Below are 16,192 nucleotides of genomic sequence, written 5' to 3'. Positions count from 1 at the left end.
CCTGATATCTTGCCAATAACTTCTATTGGCCAAATCCAACTATAAGCCAGTGAGCAAGGACGTACAGTTGATACAGTTCATAGACATTGACCTGGGGCCATAGAGCAGGGAAAATGCGGAATATCTAGCTTAATCTTAGCTTCTACTCTTGTCCTTTATTTGAATGAAAACCCTGTACTCTTATGACAAGTGACACACACATCCCTTAATTCAGGTACACTCTCTTATGAAACCTAAAACATAGTGCAGTGCCATTGTTCTTGATAGAAAGTAGCAGGAAAGAGAAATGGGAGAAAAAAAGAAGCTTCTGTGCCAAGTTATTGTAAACACAGCTGCTACAATCCCTTTCCTGTAGGGGATCCTGAGGCTTAAACTGACAGTTACAACTTCCTTATGCTCCCACTCATTTTGTGGCTTTTTTACTGTGGTCAGCACCTTGACTGGATTGGATTTTTGAACTGGTGGTTTGAGCCCCATCTTTATTTTTGCAGGATCTGAATCTTTGATGTTCCTGGCTTTGTTTGGTTTCTACAGTTTTTTATTGAACCAGTACTACTGGGAAGAAGAATACAAAGAGCCCAGGTTAATTCCTCTGGCTCCAGTAATAACCTTTTTTTTTTTTTTTTGCCCTTATTTTGTAGCAGCAACTCAACTTCTCCCTGGTAATTGGAGTCAATCACTGTGGCTAATATAGTGATACCCATATCTGTTTATAGGTTCAGTGGCATGAGGAACCCATGTGGTAGTCTCAGCTTCCAATTCAACTCTATCACTGTGGTGTAAGTGTTCCCCTCTTGGGCACTAGCACCTGCAAACTCATCATTCAGGAGGTGGGAAGCAAAGATTTCTTCAGAGATTTTGAGGTATAAGAGTGAGGGGGCCACTCTGACCTTTACCCTTTGGTTCCAAAACTCTTGGAGATGAATAAAACAACCACTCTGTAAGTTCACTAATGGTGAATGAGTATTGTCAGAAGTATTGTGGACAGAAAGGGCAAATCCATATCCAGGATATAATTTGCTGCCTTTTTTCATGGTAAAAGAGGTTCAAAATAAAAATCTGTCACCAGGTGTGCCATATTGGAAGCTCAGTATTATCCTCTGTTGCTGGCAAATTGGTATTCAGGGGTGGCTATAACCATATCATTCATGAGGAGGAAAATTCACGTTGGTAAGCCCATGCATAGCTTCATTTCCTGCCACCATGTCCATTGATATGTGGGTCCATTAAGAAAACACCAGACTGGCTGGATAAAGAGGATGACTGATATCCACAGAATTGGTCATTTCATAACCTGATTACTGACAAGCTTTTCCATAGTCTATGTCTTCTCATAGTTATTTACATAGGAAACCATGACTATCTTCACACTCTGTGTTCATCCCAAGTGATCCTTCTCAGACTTTCTTGCCACAGATTTTCTTATCTTGTTCTATTCAAACCCCAGATCAACCAACCAACCTGTTAGTCATGAATATTGTTATTGGTATAGACAAATACCTCATTTCTTTTCTTCTTCAATTCCAAGTGGACCACCAGATCTACCAACAAAACTTCCCACAGAGGGGATTGCTCTTCATCGATGTAATCCACAGACATTTCTGAATAGTGCTGTAATGTAGCGCCCTTCCACTTCCAGCTGATGCCTGCATTTTGTGCAAATGTCTATAAATTGGCTCTGTGCTTTCCCCCCAGTCTGTTCGCTGGTCATAGAGAATTCCCATAAGGCCATAATAAGGTTGTGGGAAAGGCAGTGAAGCAAGGAAGCTACTTTCTCATGCAACTTGTTCCATCCAGATCTTCTTGGGCCCAGTCTCATATACACCATTTCCATTTAACCTCCAATGTTATGGTTTAGTGGATTGGATAATACCCAATGCATGCCAATGCATGGTTGTCCCATGGTCAGGTGTTCAGTATACCATGGCCTGGTAGGAAATTAAGCTGCTCTTCATATGGAGAATAGCTGATGGCCTAAAAGGGCACCATCTTCCTTTAAAATCCTAGGGATCTACACTATAATAATCTTACTGGGGCTTGCCAGAGGATTCATATGACATTACGGTCTGGGACAGACACTTTCAATGCTACTGAGACCACTGGTCATAATTATCAAGTGAAAGGACAGCTTGCATTACAACCTGGAATTCCTGCAGAATGTTTCCTTGCTTCAGGACATACTAAAAGCCTGTTGGGTTACTGGAAAATGGGTCAGAGTAGCACATTTAAATGTGTTTCACGTTGCCTCAAATGCCAAAGAGGCTCATTCTTCCCTAAAGAGTATTATCTCTTTTTTTATTGTGGTAGATGTTCAAGGTTAATTAATTTGTCTCACTTTTGAGAGGGAATCTCAACATGCAACAGATAATTGGGCCCTATAAACATCATTAATGTGGCAGGACTTTGAACTTTCTTGACATTCTTCTTCCATGCATGTGTCTTATGACATCTAGGGTGCATGCTATTCTGCCCACCATATTCAGTTGCCACAATATCATCAAAATAATGGACCAGTGTGATTTCCTGTTTCCTCTGATGTCTCAGGTTGAGATCTGAAATGATGAGGGTCTTTGACTTGTTTGGAGGGCTCCTCATGCTTTCTGTGTTGATTTATCGTTTTGAGGATGTGTTTGTAAACTGTGATGAGCACTGGTTCAGGTCAGAATTAAACAAAAGCCTTATTTGCATTACCAGCAACCCCCACATTATGAAATATACCTGGGAACCGGCTGTCCTACAACCCGATGGCTGTTGGATTTCTTTGAGTTCCTTTACCCTCTCTCTTCTTGTGGAATCAAAGCTGAAGGGCTCCCATGGGGTATTCTCATTGAAAGTTCAATCGCTTATGACCCAGCAAATATAAGTATCACTGGTTACCTCCCAATATCATACTATAATCAAAGAAAGTTTTTATTCATCTTTGTGCAAAAAGAGATAAAGAATAATAGTCATACACATGGGGAAACATCCCAAAGGCCAGTGGGACAGGAAAAGTCAGTATCACCTCAAATGGAAAATGTGGGGACTCATCCCGAGTCTTGTAGGTATAGTTTTCCCCCTTTGGACCACATACATTTTATCCTTTCCCATTAAGGGTGAGGCTTAACCTATAAATTCTAGATGGTGAGGCAACCTTGCTGATCTTGGCATGGTGGTTGTCTGAAGATTGCACTGTGTATCAGAAGCTGCATGGTGTCCATGGATATCATCTTCTACAAATTCATAAATGTTACCTTTCAATGAAGAACTTGCTCCAATGTGTATATTTATGAACTCTTTGGGTAGAGGGAAAAGGAGCTTCCCTAGATTTTAAATTTGTAATAAAGGCCTATTTAAAAAGAAAAATGACAACAACAACAACAACAACAACAGATAATGGACCAGTGTGATTTTCTGTGGGACATCAAAGTAAAAAACATCTTTCCAAGCCATGCTTTTACAGAGAACAGGAGACTTGGTAGAGCCTTGTTCTTTTTTACTTTTTAAAAAATGTGACTACTAGAAATTTTTATTTTTTTTTGAAAATTTTAAATTACATATATAATTATAAATTATATTTCTACTGAACAACACTGACTTAGAAAATTCTTTATTTTCCATTTTTATCAGGGAAGATAGCTGGAAGAAGTTTGCATTCACATGGCAGAGATAATAGTATATCCTAAAACTGTCTTACTTCAGTTGTGTTTATACATATTCTTTTTTAAAAAGATTTATTTTTTATTTTAGAGAAAGAGTGTGTGCACAAGCATGGGGAAGGGCAGAGGGAGAGAGAGAATCCCAAGCAGACTCCCCGCCAAGCATGGAGCCCAATGTGGGGCTCAATGTGGGGCTCAATCTCATGACCCTGAGATCATGACCTGAGCCGAAATCAAGAGTCAGAGGCTTAACCAATTTAGCCACCCAGGCGCCCCTAGAGTTTATAGATATCCTTAATTTAATGTACCAATTGTACTATCTTTTCCTTTATTTTTGCACTTTCATTTCCTCTTTAAGAAATCTAACCATTAGGACATGAAGTTATTCTTATACTATCTTCTATTTTTTTGAAGATTTTATTTATTCATTTGAGAGAGAGACAGAGAGAGAGCACGAGTGGGGTGGAGGGCAGAGGGAGAGGGAGAGGGAGAAGCAGATTCCCCGCTGAGCAAGGGTCCCAATGTGGGGCTCAATCCCAGGACCCCGGGATCATGACCTGAGCCGAGGCAGATGCCCAACTGACCGAGCCACCCAGGTGCCCCAGTACCACACTTTCTTAATTACTACAGTTTCATACTGAGTATTGATAGCAGGTAAAACAAATCATCCCATCTTCTTCTTTTCAGAAACATCTTTTCTCATATTTCCTTTTTACATTTTTTACCTTGAGAAATTCATAGTTATTATTATTTATTATTGAAGTATAACTTACAGCCAAGAAAGTCTATAAACTTAGGTTTATAGCTATATGATCATTAGCATAAGTATACAACTCCATAACTCCTTAGAGAAATCAAAAGGGTCATCCTAGAACTGCCCCTCTGGAGGGCAAATGGGAGGGCACTGGGGCAGAGGGGTTCCACCTGAGGTCTCAGTCAGCAACAAGGCTTTGGCCCACAGTGGGGGGTGGCTCAAAGAAGCCCTAAAATAAAAAGAAACAAAGGATTGGAATCAGTATATGAGGAGGTGGCCCCTTCCTTACCTACTCTCCTTCACAAAATGCTTCCATAAGAGCCTGATTTATGTAAGCTACAGTGACTTTGCCCACCCATTGTCTGTCCCCTTGGCTCCCACAAATAGTTCACCCTCCCTCCCATGCTTTTCCCTTGGGCTCTGGGCTGGAGAAAAATGGCAGCACCTTGTTTGCATTCACAGAAGCACCATGGCAACCATCCCTCACAAGTGGGTCTGTCACTTAGCTTTAAATGCCTCGACCCAGCAACCACTCCAGGCTTGGGAAGACCAGCTGTCTCTTGATGGAGTGAGAACTGGTTTCCTAGGAGAGCCTGAGCAGCTGGAAGCCCCCTGAGGTGCGAGTTCCTTGCAGGCTCTCAGTTTTCACTCTTGCTTTTCTCACAGAGATTATACCCCAGTATCACGAGAGGGGCCTTTTGAAATTGTGTATCACATTATGTCACCCTTTCCTTGAAACTTCCCAGTGAAGTTGTCACTACACTTAAAATCCAAACTTTTCACTATGACCCATGAGCCCCTGTATGGTCATTCCGGGGCCTACTTCTCCAACTTAATCTGCCACTGACTTTTCCATCTGTTCCTCTAAAGTGAATGGTATACCTGCCTCGGGGTATTTGTCACTGGAGTGCTCTCTGCTTGGGATGCCCCTCCCTATACCTTCCTCTGGTTGCCACCTTCTTGCAATTTAGGTCTTAGTCAAAAAAAAAAAGACTTTCATCAGTGTGGAGGAGTCTGACGTTTGGAATAGCCCTATTCTCACTACAGTCCCTGAGAGGATGGGCAGGGGCTGTGCAAGGAAAATGTCTAGGATTCAGGAGACCTGGGTCCAATCTTGGCTCTGCCATGAACCTGTGGTGCAGCTCTGACCCTTGACCAGCCTGGGCCCCAATGTCTCATCTATAAAGATAGATGGGAGTGCTAGATGCGTGTTTTTGTTTTTTTTTTTTTAAGATTTTATTTATTTATTTATTTATTTATTTATTTATTTATTTATTTAGAGCGTGAGCAGGGGGAGGGGCAGAGGGAGAGAGAGTCCCAAGCCGACTTCACGCTGAGCGAGGAGCCCAACGCAGAGCTCAATCCCACAACCCTAAGATCATAACCTGAGCTGAAATCAAGAGTCAGATGCTTAACTGACTGAGCCACCCAGGCGCCCCTAGATGTGTATTTTAAATCTAGATTCTGAAGAGTTCAAGCATCTCAAGGAGATAACCCAGAGTCTTGCCCTGGTCACTTTGCCCAGGCCATGGAGTAGAAAAAAAAGGAATTTAATTTAATTTGCTTTAATTTGGCCACTTTCAATGCTTATTTGAGACTCAGTGTCTATGCACAATCCTTTAGATCATCTCATCCTTAGAGGCTCCCAGCATCTGCCCTCCCAACCTCTCATACTGATACCCTCCCAACCTCTCATACTGATACCCTCCCAACCTCTCATACAGATACCCTCCCAACCTCTCATACTGATACCCTCCCAACCTCTCATACTGATACCCTCCCAACCTCTCATACTGATACCCTCCCAACCTCTCATACAGATGCCCACAGGTGTTTCTGTGAGAGAAGGAGGATGGGATAACCTTTGATTAAGAAAGGAAAGAACTTTTCTTCAGCTTATCTGTTCACACCTCAATATCTATTCCCTTCTTCATAGGAGCCTCCCTCTTTTAAACACGTTGTTGGTGATTCCAACCTCCAGAGAAAAAGTAAACCCCTTACCTTGACAGGGTTGGCCCCCTCTTGTTGAGGGTCTTCAAGTCCACCTTGGAGGTAAAGCACTGCTCTCTGTTCACTTTGGCCATTGGGCTCTGGGAGAGGGGAAGTCAGGAGTCAAGAAGAAGGCAGAAAAAGGTAACAGGGTTCCAGAAGGGAAAGGGATAGGATCCAAAGTCAGGGATTGAAAATTCTTGAGAAGACACGTAAGTCTTACCTTGGGGAATAGGAGTCGAAGTTTCTCCTCTTGCTTGCCCCTAAAGAGACGGGGATGACAGATGGAAGCTAAACTTGCTAACACCCATCTCCTCTCCCTCTGCAGAGGCTGGTCATTGTTTTTCGTGGATCCCAGACAGAACTTCTCATAGATCACTCTCATAGTCCTGCCAGCAGCTCTTCCCTGTAGTTTTTTTTTTTTTTTAAGATTTTATTTATTTGACAGAGAGAGACACAGTGAGAGAAGGAACACAAGCAGGGGGAGTGGGAGAGGGAGAAGCAGGTTTCCCATGGAGCAGGGAGCCCGATGCAGGGCTTGATCCCAGGACCCCAGGTTAATGACCTGAGCCGAAGGCAGACACTTAATAGCTAAGCCACCCAGGCACCCCTCTTCCCTGCAGTTTTAACATCTGTTCCCTCCCTGCTGTCTGTCTGCTAGATAGCATGGGCCAGCCATAGGCCTCACGCACCTTATCCCAGTGGTTTTGGTGGGAAAGGCGCCTTCCCATGCCTCAGACATGGATCTTGGGGGTGGAATCTGCTGATGTGCTTCTGGGCCCTCACATCCTGGGTAATGTCATCCTTCCAGAACAAACCTGCAGGGTAAAAGGATGTGGTGAACTGACACCTGAGACACACTGACTGGTCCACTCCAGGAACTGGAGTGAGACCAGCAATCCCCCTCTCCCTCAAGTAGATAAAGAATCACAACTTGTGCAGAGGACTAAATGAGCTGGTGTAGAAACATTACTTAGCATAGTGCCTGGTGTATAGTAAACCTTCCACTAGGATTGTATTCTGTTTGCTGATTCATTTGAGACTATTGTGAGGACTAAATGAGATTAGGGGTGTAAGGAGTGCTTAGAAAACTTAGGCAGTGATTCCTAAACTTTAGTGTGCATCAGAATTTCCAAATTCTGGAATTTCCAATTCCAACAAATTAGGGGTGCCTGGGTGGCTGAGTCGGTTAAGTGTCTGCCTTCAGCTCAGGTCATGATCTCAGGGTCCTGGGACGGAGCCCTGAGTCAGGCTACCTGTTCAGCAGGCAGTCTGCTTCTTCCTCACCCTCCCTCCTGCCCACTCATGCTCTCTTTCTTTCTCTCAAATAAATAAATAAAATCTTTAAAACAAAAAACCCCACTCAAATTACTGTTCCCCACACCCAGAGTTTTTGATTCAGTGGGTCTGGGGTGAAGCTCAAGAATGAGCATTTCTAACAAGTTCTCTGGTGATGCTGATGCTGCTGGTCCTGATGCACTTTGAGAACCATTGCTTTAAGGCATCACACACATATTAGACATCAGTAGTAGTAGCAGCAGTGATATGAACTCAGGGTAGATTTCCTTTCTGACCCTTCCCCCATCCATGAAGTTCTGCTCTAAGGAAGGGTCAGCCTTCTGTCTCCAAGGGATTTTTCACTCCTTTTCATGCCTCCTATCTATTCGTCATGCTATTTACCCTGCTTCCTACTTGGAGGCTGAGGGGTATGTGTGTGTTCTCCTGGCGGAGAACCTAAGGATTGCTGGTTATGGAAAAACTCAGATAGCACTAGGGGTTGGGACTCATCAGAAGGAATTGGATGCTGGCCTCTTCCAGAGTGTTCAAGGGCAAAGAGCCCACCCATCCAACTCCACCCCCATTCCAGTCATACCCCCTTCTCCATGAGGTGAGCATGACAAGAAAGTTTCAAGTAGAGACATCTGGAGAAGAAAGCCCATCCTCAGGTCAAACGGCCCCTCACTCTCTCCAACTTTTCTGATCAGGTCTCAGCCTCTCTTCCCCAGCCCTTACTCACCTTGGGGCACAATCTGCTGGAATACAACTTGTAAGTGCTGGGAGACTGGAGTGGCAAATCCTTGGAGGGGCCAGAGCTGCCCCACTCCCACTTGACTCTGACCACCTAAGAGGCAGAATGGTGGCATCAGCAAGGAGCTTGGCCAGAAGACTTTCAAATCCTAGCTGAAGAAAAGCATCTTTTTTCCACTATTACCCCTGGGTTCCCTGGTCTCTATCCCCCTCACCAGACCCTTTCCTCCTCTCAAGTCCTCCTTCTTTTCATTTTCCCTTCCCCCATCACCACCTGCCCTGTTCTTCAGAACCTCATTCGCCTTTGATGCCAACTTCCAGATAAGAACCATGCTTACAAGCAAAGAGCAGCTTGTGGAAGATGAAGTAAGCAGAGACTCAGAAAGCCAGGTGAACAAATGAGGCATGGGAAGCAGATGAACTGCATCCAAAGGCTTGGAAGCCTGGAGGAGATTGGAAAGGAGGCCTAGAACCCTTTGAGGAAGCAAGTATTGGTATGCATAGGGTTTGTGTGTCTGGATCTTTGTCCTGAAAGCCACAGTTTATTTAACTGTGCATAGGGGAACGATAGAGTGTGGGAGAGGATAATCCCTAATGCTACAACACCTTCATTATTCCAAGTAAATGGGGTAGAGTTGGTAGAGAGTCCCATTTTTTATATAGTGGAATTACCATGAGTCATTATGGACAGGCGTTAAGAAAAGGGAATGGTCCTCCGAAATCAAATGGATTCCCATACCAATTTCCTGGCTTTCGGAAGGAGCAGAACCTCCAGCACCCTCATGAGAAAGAAAAGAGCTTCTTCTGGAAGGGAGATTGTTAGTGAGGCATCCCTCCTGCACTGATAGTAAAAGTGGTGACCTGGACGCCCTCTGCCAGACCCACAGGGTTCCTGGCGCTGTCCTTGGTGCTGAGGGAGTGACCGACGCCCCGCTTGGAAGAGGCGTCTGGGCGGCAGAGGCATCCCTACAAGAATGTCCCCTTCCCCCGCCACACACACATCTCTCCTGTCATCCGCCACCAGGCCTCTTCCCACAGTTCTTCGCGAGCCCTCGGCACTGGCCTCTAAACCCAAGAATCGGGCGGGGAAAGTTGGCGTCAGACTAGGAGTTTGCGCGCTCTTCCCCCACGCTCCTGGCACTGGAATCCTCGAGTCTGCGCAGTCGGTCTCTGGCCGCTCAGACAATGTCAGCGCTGGTCTACCCCGAAGGCTCAGAGTGGAGGGAGAGGAAGGATGGACATTTTCCCCCTCCATTCTCTTTTACCCCAGCCTAACATTCCCCTTCTTATCTGAAATCAGAGCGCAGATACCAGGCTCAGAGGGCTTGTGATGAAATCCTAGCTCGTTTCTCCGCCCAGCTTTCTCTCTGGAGCCAGGACCCCGTACCCGTGCGTCCCTGCTCCTATTGTCCAGAAATCCGTGTCCCCTGACTATCCCTCAGCTATGGGCAGCTCTTCCTTGGCCCCTCGGTGCGTCTTACTTCTCCTATGGCGGCATAGGCGGGGCTTACTTCCCTCTGCCCACTCGTCTTACCGTCGCTTTTCTTAAGTCCAGATCCCATATGCGGAGCCCCACCTCAAGGCTGTGTCTCTTTCTACAAGACGCTCTCTACATTGATCTCTTTTCACGTCCCTCAACACATCCTTTTCCTCCTGAGTTCCTAACCTTGAGGCCCCCTCATCCACTTCTCTCAGGAGCACTCTCTGGTCTGCCCGCACCCCCTCCCAAGATTTCCTCCTGACCGTGGCCACTAATGTCGCTGCAGCCCCCTGGGCGGCTGTTCAGCAGCAGGAAGCAGAGGAGCAGCCAGAACCCCCCGGAGCCCCTAGGCCACAGCAGGTGCTGCATCCTCCCCAGCTCGGCGCGCTCACCCCCCTCCTAAGTTGCAGAGAAAGTAGAGACAGCAGCCAGAGGGGCTGAGCTGGACCATAGCTTCCCACCCGCAATGTGTGCTGGATCTGCACAACCCTCCCTTGGCAGCTTGGCCAATCACGGTTCGTCCCTGCCCCCGCGGACGCGTAGCCAACTCCTTCCCTTTACCGCCCGCAGAGCCATCCCAATTCACCTCCAGGCACCCGCTTTTTTACGTAAACCAGGTCCCAAGGACTACTGCTTCTACTCCCAGCCCCAAAGTTGTACAAACGAATTGCATGTAAGATGCGGGTGCGAACTGTATCTACCTCATAAGCTTGTTATGAGGATTAAATATGAATAGCAACTGGACAGTAAACACTCAATGTAATTAGCCTATTTTTATTATCCTTGATGCTTACTTTACCCTCACCTCTTAAAAATCTTCAACATGCATGAGTTCAACCTGCAAAATATATCGCACATCCATCCACTTCTCTCCACATCCACTATCATCGCCTTGGTTCAAACCACTAACAAGCTAACTGATCTCTTGCGTCCATTCTTGTTTAGTTATAGGTTAGTGTGTGAGCTTTCGAAACCATAGACTGGCATTTCAACATTTTCTTTTTACATTTAAAAAAATTTTTAAGTAATCTCTACCCCTGACGTGGGGCTCAAACTCATGACCTCAAGATCAAGAGTCACATGCTCAACCTACTGAGCCAGCCAAGCACCCCCTCAATATTTTTTTCATTAAGCTTAACAAATTTATTATGAAAATCCTCAAATATTAAAAAAGAGAAGAATCTAATGAACACATATATGTATCAGCTAGACTTAACAATTATTAAGATTTTGTCAAAATTGCTTCTTTCTCTTGAAGTATTTAAAAGTAACTTACAGACATCATGACATTTCACTCTTAAATAATTCAATATGCCTCTCTTAGAATAAACAATAGTTTCCTACATAACCACAATACCAGATATCTTTGGTAGGCTGAATAATGGCCCCTAAAGATGTCCATGTCAGAGTCCCTGGAACCTATGAATATGTTACTTTATAGGGTAAAAGAGACTTTACAGTGTGATTAATCTTAGAAGGTGATTAACCTCAGATGAGATTAGCCTGGATTTTCCAGGTGTGCGCCATAGAATCACAAGGTCTTTATAAGAGAGAAGCAGGAGGGTCAGAGTTAGTAGTGGGAGATGTGACATTGGAAGAAGTTGGAGAGATGCCAGGAAGAGGCCACAAGCCAAAGAATGCAAACAGTGTCTAGAAGCTGAAAAAGGCAAGAAAATGTTTCTTTGTTTAAGGCCCCAGAAGGTGGCTCAGTGGGTTAAGCGTCTGCCTTCGGCTCAGGTCATGATCCCAGGGTCCTGGGATTGAGCCCCAGATCGGGCTCCCTGATCAGCAGAGAGTCTGCTTCTCCCTCTCCCTCTGCCACTCCTCCTGCTTCTCTCATTCTCTCTCTCCCAAATAAACAAATAAAATCTTTAAAAATAAATAAATAAAAGGTAATTAAGTATTTGAGGGAAATTTGTATGTGGATTTTGGGTTCACTTCACTCGTTTCCCAGATTTCTTCCTCAATTTCCAGTTGCTCTGGCATTTCTGTGCTCCAACCTGTGTTTCTGAGGCTGGTCAGACTGCCACTTTCTGCCTGAGCTCTATTTCCCCATGTGCTGCAGGAAACTGTGAAGTGTCCTTAGGAGGAAAGCCTGTTAAAATGTAGGATTCATCTGTGGACTTTCCTTTTCTCAAGGATTGTATTCCCTCTAGCTTTTCTTGCTTTTGGGTGGTCTCCGTGCTTTCAATTTATTTTGTCTAGGGCATATATATTCAATGTTAGAAGGAGACTAACACAAGCTATTTTGTCACACCAGGAACTAGAGGTTTATCTGGTTATCACCGACTTGTGTTATACATATTCGAAAATTGTTTACAGAAATAATTTGAAGCCTAAGAGCAAATGATTCTGAATCTGCTTTGAGATCTATAATGCTATAGGAAAAAGGCACATACTGGTTTTTGGGTAGTTGAGCAGAGGTGGCAGTGCTTCTCTCTCCTTTCTAAGATTTCAAACTGCCAGGGAAATAGCTAGCAAAATAATAGCTTATGTAGGCATTGCTACGGCACTTCTTTTTGCTATTCTTGCAAGGCACCTTAAAGCTGGGAGTAATAACCTCAGAAGACCAAGCAGGTTCTCAGGCCTATTAGACCTGGAGTTCAAGGGGAGGAAGTTCCTTTCCCAAGAGGAAAAAATCACCAGAAATTGTGGTGGGGGGAGGGGGGATAAGGAAGGATTGCAATTCAGCTGTGGCCCTACGCTGCCTTGCATTCACCTGATGAATGATGTCTGGAAGGAGAAAGGGATCTGAAACCAGGCTACCCTCTGCACCATCACCACCCCAAATGTCTTCTCTGTTCTGCCCCTACATATTTTACTCCAGGGGCTCTGGTTGGAGCCCACCTGTTCTGCCACCAGACAAGCCCACAGAAGGAGTTTTGATAAAAACCCACTTTAAAAATCCAGAAGCAGGTTGTCCTACAACTTCCCCTCTAGCTGGTAATGCAGGGATGCTTCAATCAGCTACAAAGTTTTGCTCAAGAAGGAAACAGTTTAAAAAGCTCTGAAGTGTAAGGAAACATGGGATTTGGAATTTGTGTGTATATGTGGTGGAAGACTTCCCATCTGCAACACAAAACCCCTCTCCCCCAATAAATAATAGGCTCTAATAGCAGTCCTGATTTGGGCAAGTCCTGAGGCATAGTGACTTAGCAACTGCTTGACAGCCAGCGTCCCCTTGGATCGCATATCTGATCTTCTCTTCCCTCCCCTGATGTCCCCATAGTTTTAGAGCTAGTCAAGGACCTTGACTTAGAGAAAAGTGGCAGATTCTTTTATGCAGACTTTAGCACCATGGCAACCAGTCCTCATTGTGGGGATCAGTCACTTAGTGCTGCTGATGTCACCACCACAGCGACCAATCCGGGCAATGAAGCACAGTTGCCATGGTGACAGGAGGCAGAAGATGTTTCCTTGGAGAGCATGAGGGTCTGGATTTCCCCCCCGCCCCCCAAGGTTCAGACTGTCTCTGGGTAGAGTGCATGGCCAGCTGGAAGTACTCAGCTCTAGGCAATTGCCCAGTCCAAGCTATCAGAGTGTCCCCTAGATCAAAACAATACTCCTAACAGGGCTGTCGGTTCCACTCTGGCCCTCTATCAATACATTATCCAGCAGTGCTAGAGTGGTCTTTTATTTTTTATTTTTTAAAGATTTTATTTATTTATTTATTTATTTATTTATTTATTTATTTATTTGACAGAGAGAGAGAGTGTGTACCAGAAGGGGGAGCGGCAGGCAGAGGGAAAGGGGAAGCAGACTCCCTGCTGAGCAGAGGGCTGAATGTGGGGCTCAATCCCAGGACACTGGGATCATGACCCAAGCCAAAGGCAGACACTTAACTGACTGAGCTACCCAGGCGCCCCTAGGGTGGTCTTTTAAAATTGTACATCACATCATTCTGTTCATTTCCTTAAAATCCCCTAGTGATTTTCTTCTGCTCTTTGTATAAAATCTAGACTCTTTGCTAGTAACTGCAAGGCCCCAAATAGCCAGTTCTGGGCCTACTTCTCCAACTGCATTTCCTACCACTGGCTGCGCTGTTTGTTCCTCTAATGTGCTAATTTATTTATTTATTTATTTATTTATTTATTTATTTATTTATTTATTCATTCATTCATTCATTCATTCACTTATTGTGCTATTTTAGAACCAAAAATACAATAACCAAAATTAAAAACTTAATGCTCAATAACAGAATAGGAATACAGAAAAAAGTATCAGTTAACTTGAAGATGGAATAATAAAAGTGATCCAATCAGAACAACAGAGAGAAAAACATTGGGGGAAAAAACCATGAGCCTCAGGGACCTGTGGGACAATGCTAAAAGTCTAACAAGCATGTCACTAGAGTCCCAGAAGTAGAGAAGAAGAGGGGTAGTTCATTAAAAATATTTGAAGAAATAATGGCTGAAAACTTCCCAGATTTGTCAAAAGCCAGAAACCTACAGATCCAATAAGTTCAGTGAACTCCAAATGAAACCAGCAACCAAAGGATTAATGGGGCAGATAAACACAGGTGCAACTTTTTCTGAGAATGGGTCTGGCACCCTGTTTCTGTAAGATAACATCCTTGCCTGACACCCCGATAACCAAGTGTTGACTTAGTTTTGCAGAGACCCAAGTTTTCAGTAAGGAGCTGGCCAGAACCAGTCAGGACCAATGGCCACCTCTTTGAAATGAAAGAGCAAAATGAAATGAACGTCTCCTACTTAGTAACTGCCTTTTTTTTTTCTTTTCCAAGTTTTTATTTAAATTCATTGGTTAACATACAGTGTAATATTAGTTTCAGATGTAGAATTTAGTGATTTAGCACTTACGTACAATACCCAGTGCTCATCACAACAAGTGCCCTCCTTAACACCCATCACCCATTTAGCCCACCCCCCCACGTACTGCCCCTCCAGACACCCTCAGTTTATTCTCTATAGTAAAGAGTCTGTTTTCTGGTTTCCTTCTCTCTTTTTTCCCCCCTCTATGCTTACCTGTTTTGTTTCTTAAATCCCACATATGAGTGAAATCATATGGTATTTGTCTTTCTCTGACTTATTTTGCCTCACATAATACTCTCTAACCTCCTTTATTTTGGGGCATGAAGCTTCTTTCTCCTTTACCGAGACCCTTTTCTGCTTGCCTTTAAAAATCCCTGACTCTCCCCCTTTGGGGAGGGAAATTTGAGGCTTGCCCTTCCATCTCCTCACTTGGCTGCCTCTTGAATAAACCCCCTCCTTGCTGCATACTCAATGTCTCAGTGATTGATTGGCCTTTGCCTTGTGTCAGGCAGATGAACTTGGGCTTGGTTACACAAACAGGAGAAACTTGAAGAAATCCATGCCCTGACACATCATAATCAAACTTCTAAAAACTAAAAAATAAAGACAAAATCTTGAAAACAGCCAGGGAAAAACAACATATCACTTACTGAAGAACAATAGTCCAAATGACTGTGGATTTTTCATGATGAACCACGGGGGCCAGAAAGGAATGGAATAACATTTTTAAAGTAGTAAAAGAAAAGCTGTCAACGCAGCATTCTATACCCAGCAAAATATACTTCAGGAACGAAGGTGAAACAAAGTTGGAGAAAAACTAATTTGTAGCCAGCAGACCTGTTCTAAATGAATTGCTAACAGAAGCTCTTCAGATAAAAGGGAAATGATATCAGAAGGAAACCCAGAACATCAAGAATGGAGAAAGTAATAGAAATGGGAACTATCTGGGTAAACATTATAGGCTATTCTTCCTCTTTTGAATTACTCACAATGCATTTGATGGTTCAAAGCAAAAGTTCTAACATTGATAGAGTTTCCAATGTATGTAGATGTAATTGATTCTAGTCAACAGCTACAACATAAATGGGGAAGAGGGAAGGAACATATGCTGGTAAGACCTCTGCATTCCACTTAAAATGGTAAAACAGTGATTTTTTTTTTAAGATGTTATTTTTAAGTAATCTCAACATCCAACATGGTGCTCAAATTCACAACCCCGAGATCAAGAGTCGCACACTTTACTCACTGAGCCGGCCATGTGCCCCGTAAAACAGCAATTGTAAGCAGACCTTGGAAAGTTAAATGTGTATACTCAGATGCCTAGAGCAACCACTTAAAATGTATAGGAAGATAATAAAAAACACAATTGATGCATTAAAATCAAATACTGAAAAGTGTTTCAATAACCCCAAATGAGGAAGTAAAGGATGCACGTGATGATGGAGGCTGAGAAATCCCATAGTTTGCCTCTGCAAGCAGAAAACCAGGAATGCTGCATCCCTGGACCTGAGAACCAGGGGAGCTGATGACA

General features: G+C 44.0%; 1 protein-coding gene across 1 annotated transcript; it reads right to left on the bottom strand.

Annotated features, from left to right (window-relative positions):
- Positions 1 to 6,204: 6,204 nt before the first annotated feature.
- Positions 6,205 to 10,465, bottom strand: RESP18 (regulated endocrine specific protein 18). Its single transcript, XM_025888168.1, is given in 7 exon segments — positions 6,205 to 6,228; positions 6,394 to 6,419; positions 6,422 to 6,484; positions 7,080 to 7,199; positions 8,399 to 8,503; positions 10,153 to 10,342; positions 10,451 to 10,465. Coding segments are annotated over 7 exon segments (543 nt in total).
- Between the last annotated feature and the right edge of the window lie 5,727 nt (positions 10,466 to 16,192).

Source organism: Callorhinus ursinus, unplaced genomic scaffold (assembly GCF_003265705.2).
Source record: "Callorhinus ursinus isolate GAN/ISIS: 27379988/994484 unplaced genomic scaffold, GSC_fseal_2.0 scaffold2, whole genome shotgun sequence".
Taxonomy (NCBI): domain Eukaryota; kingdom Metazoa; phylum Chordata; class Mammalia; order Carnivora; family Otariidae; genus Callorhinus; species Callorhinus ursinus.
This window is presented reverse-complemented; position numbering and strand designations above follow the sequence as displayed.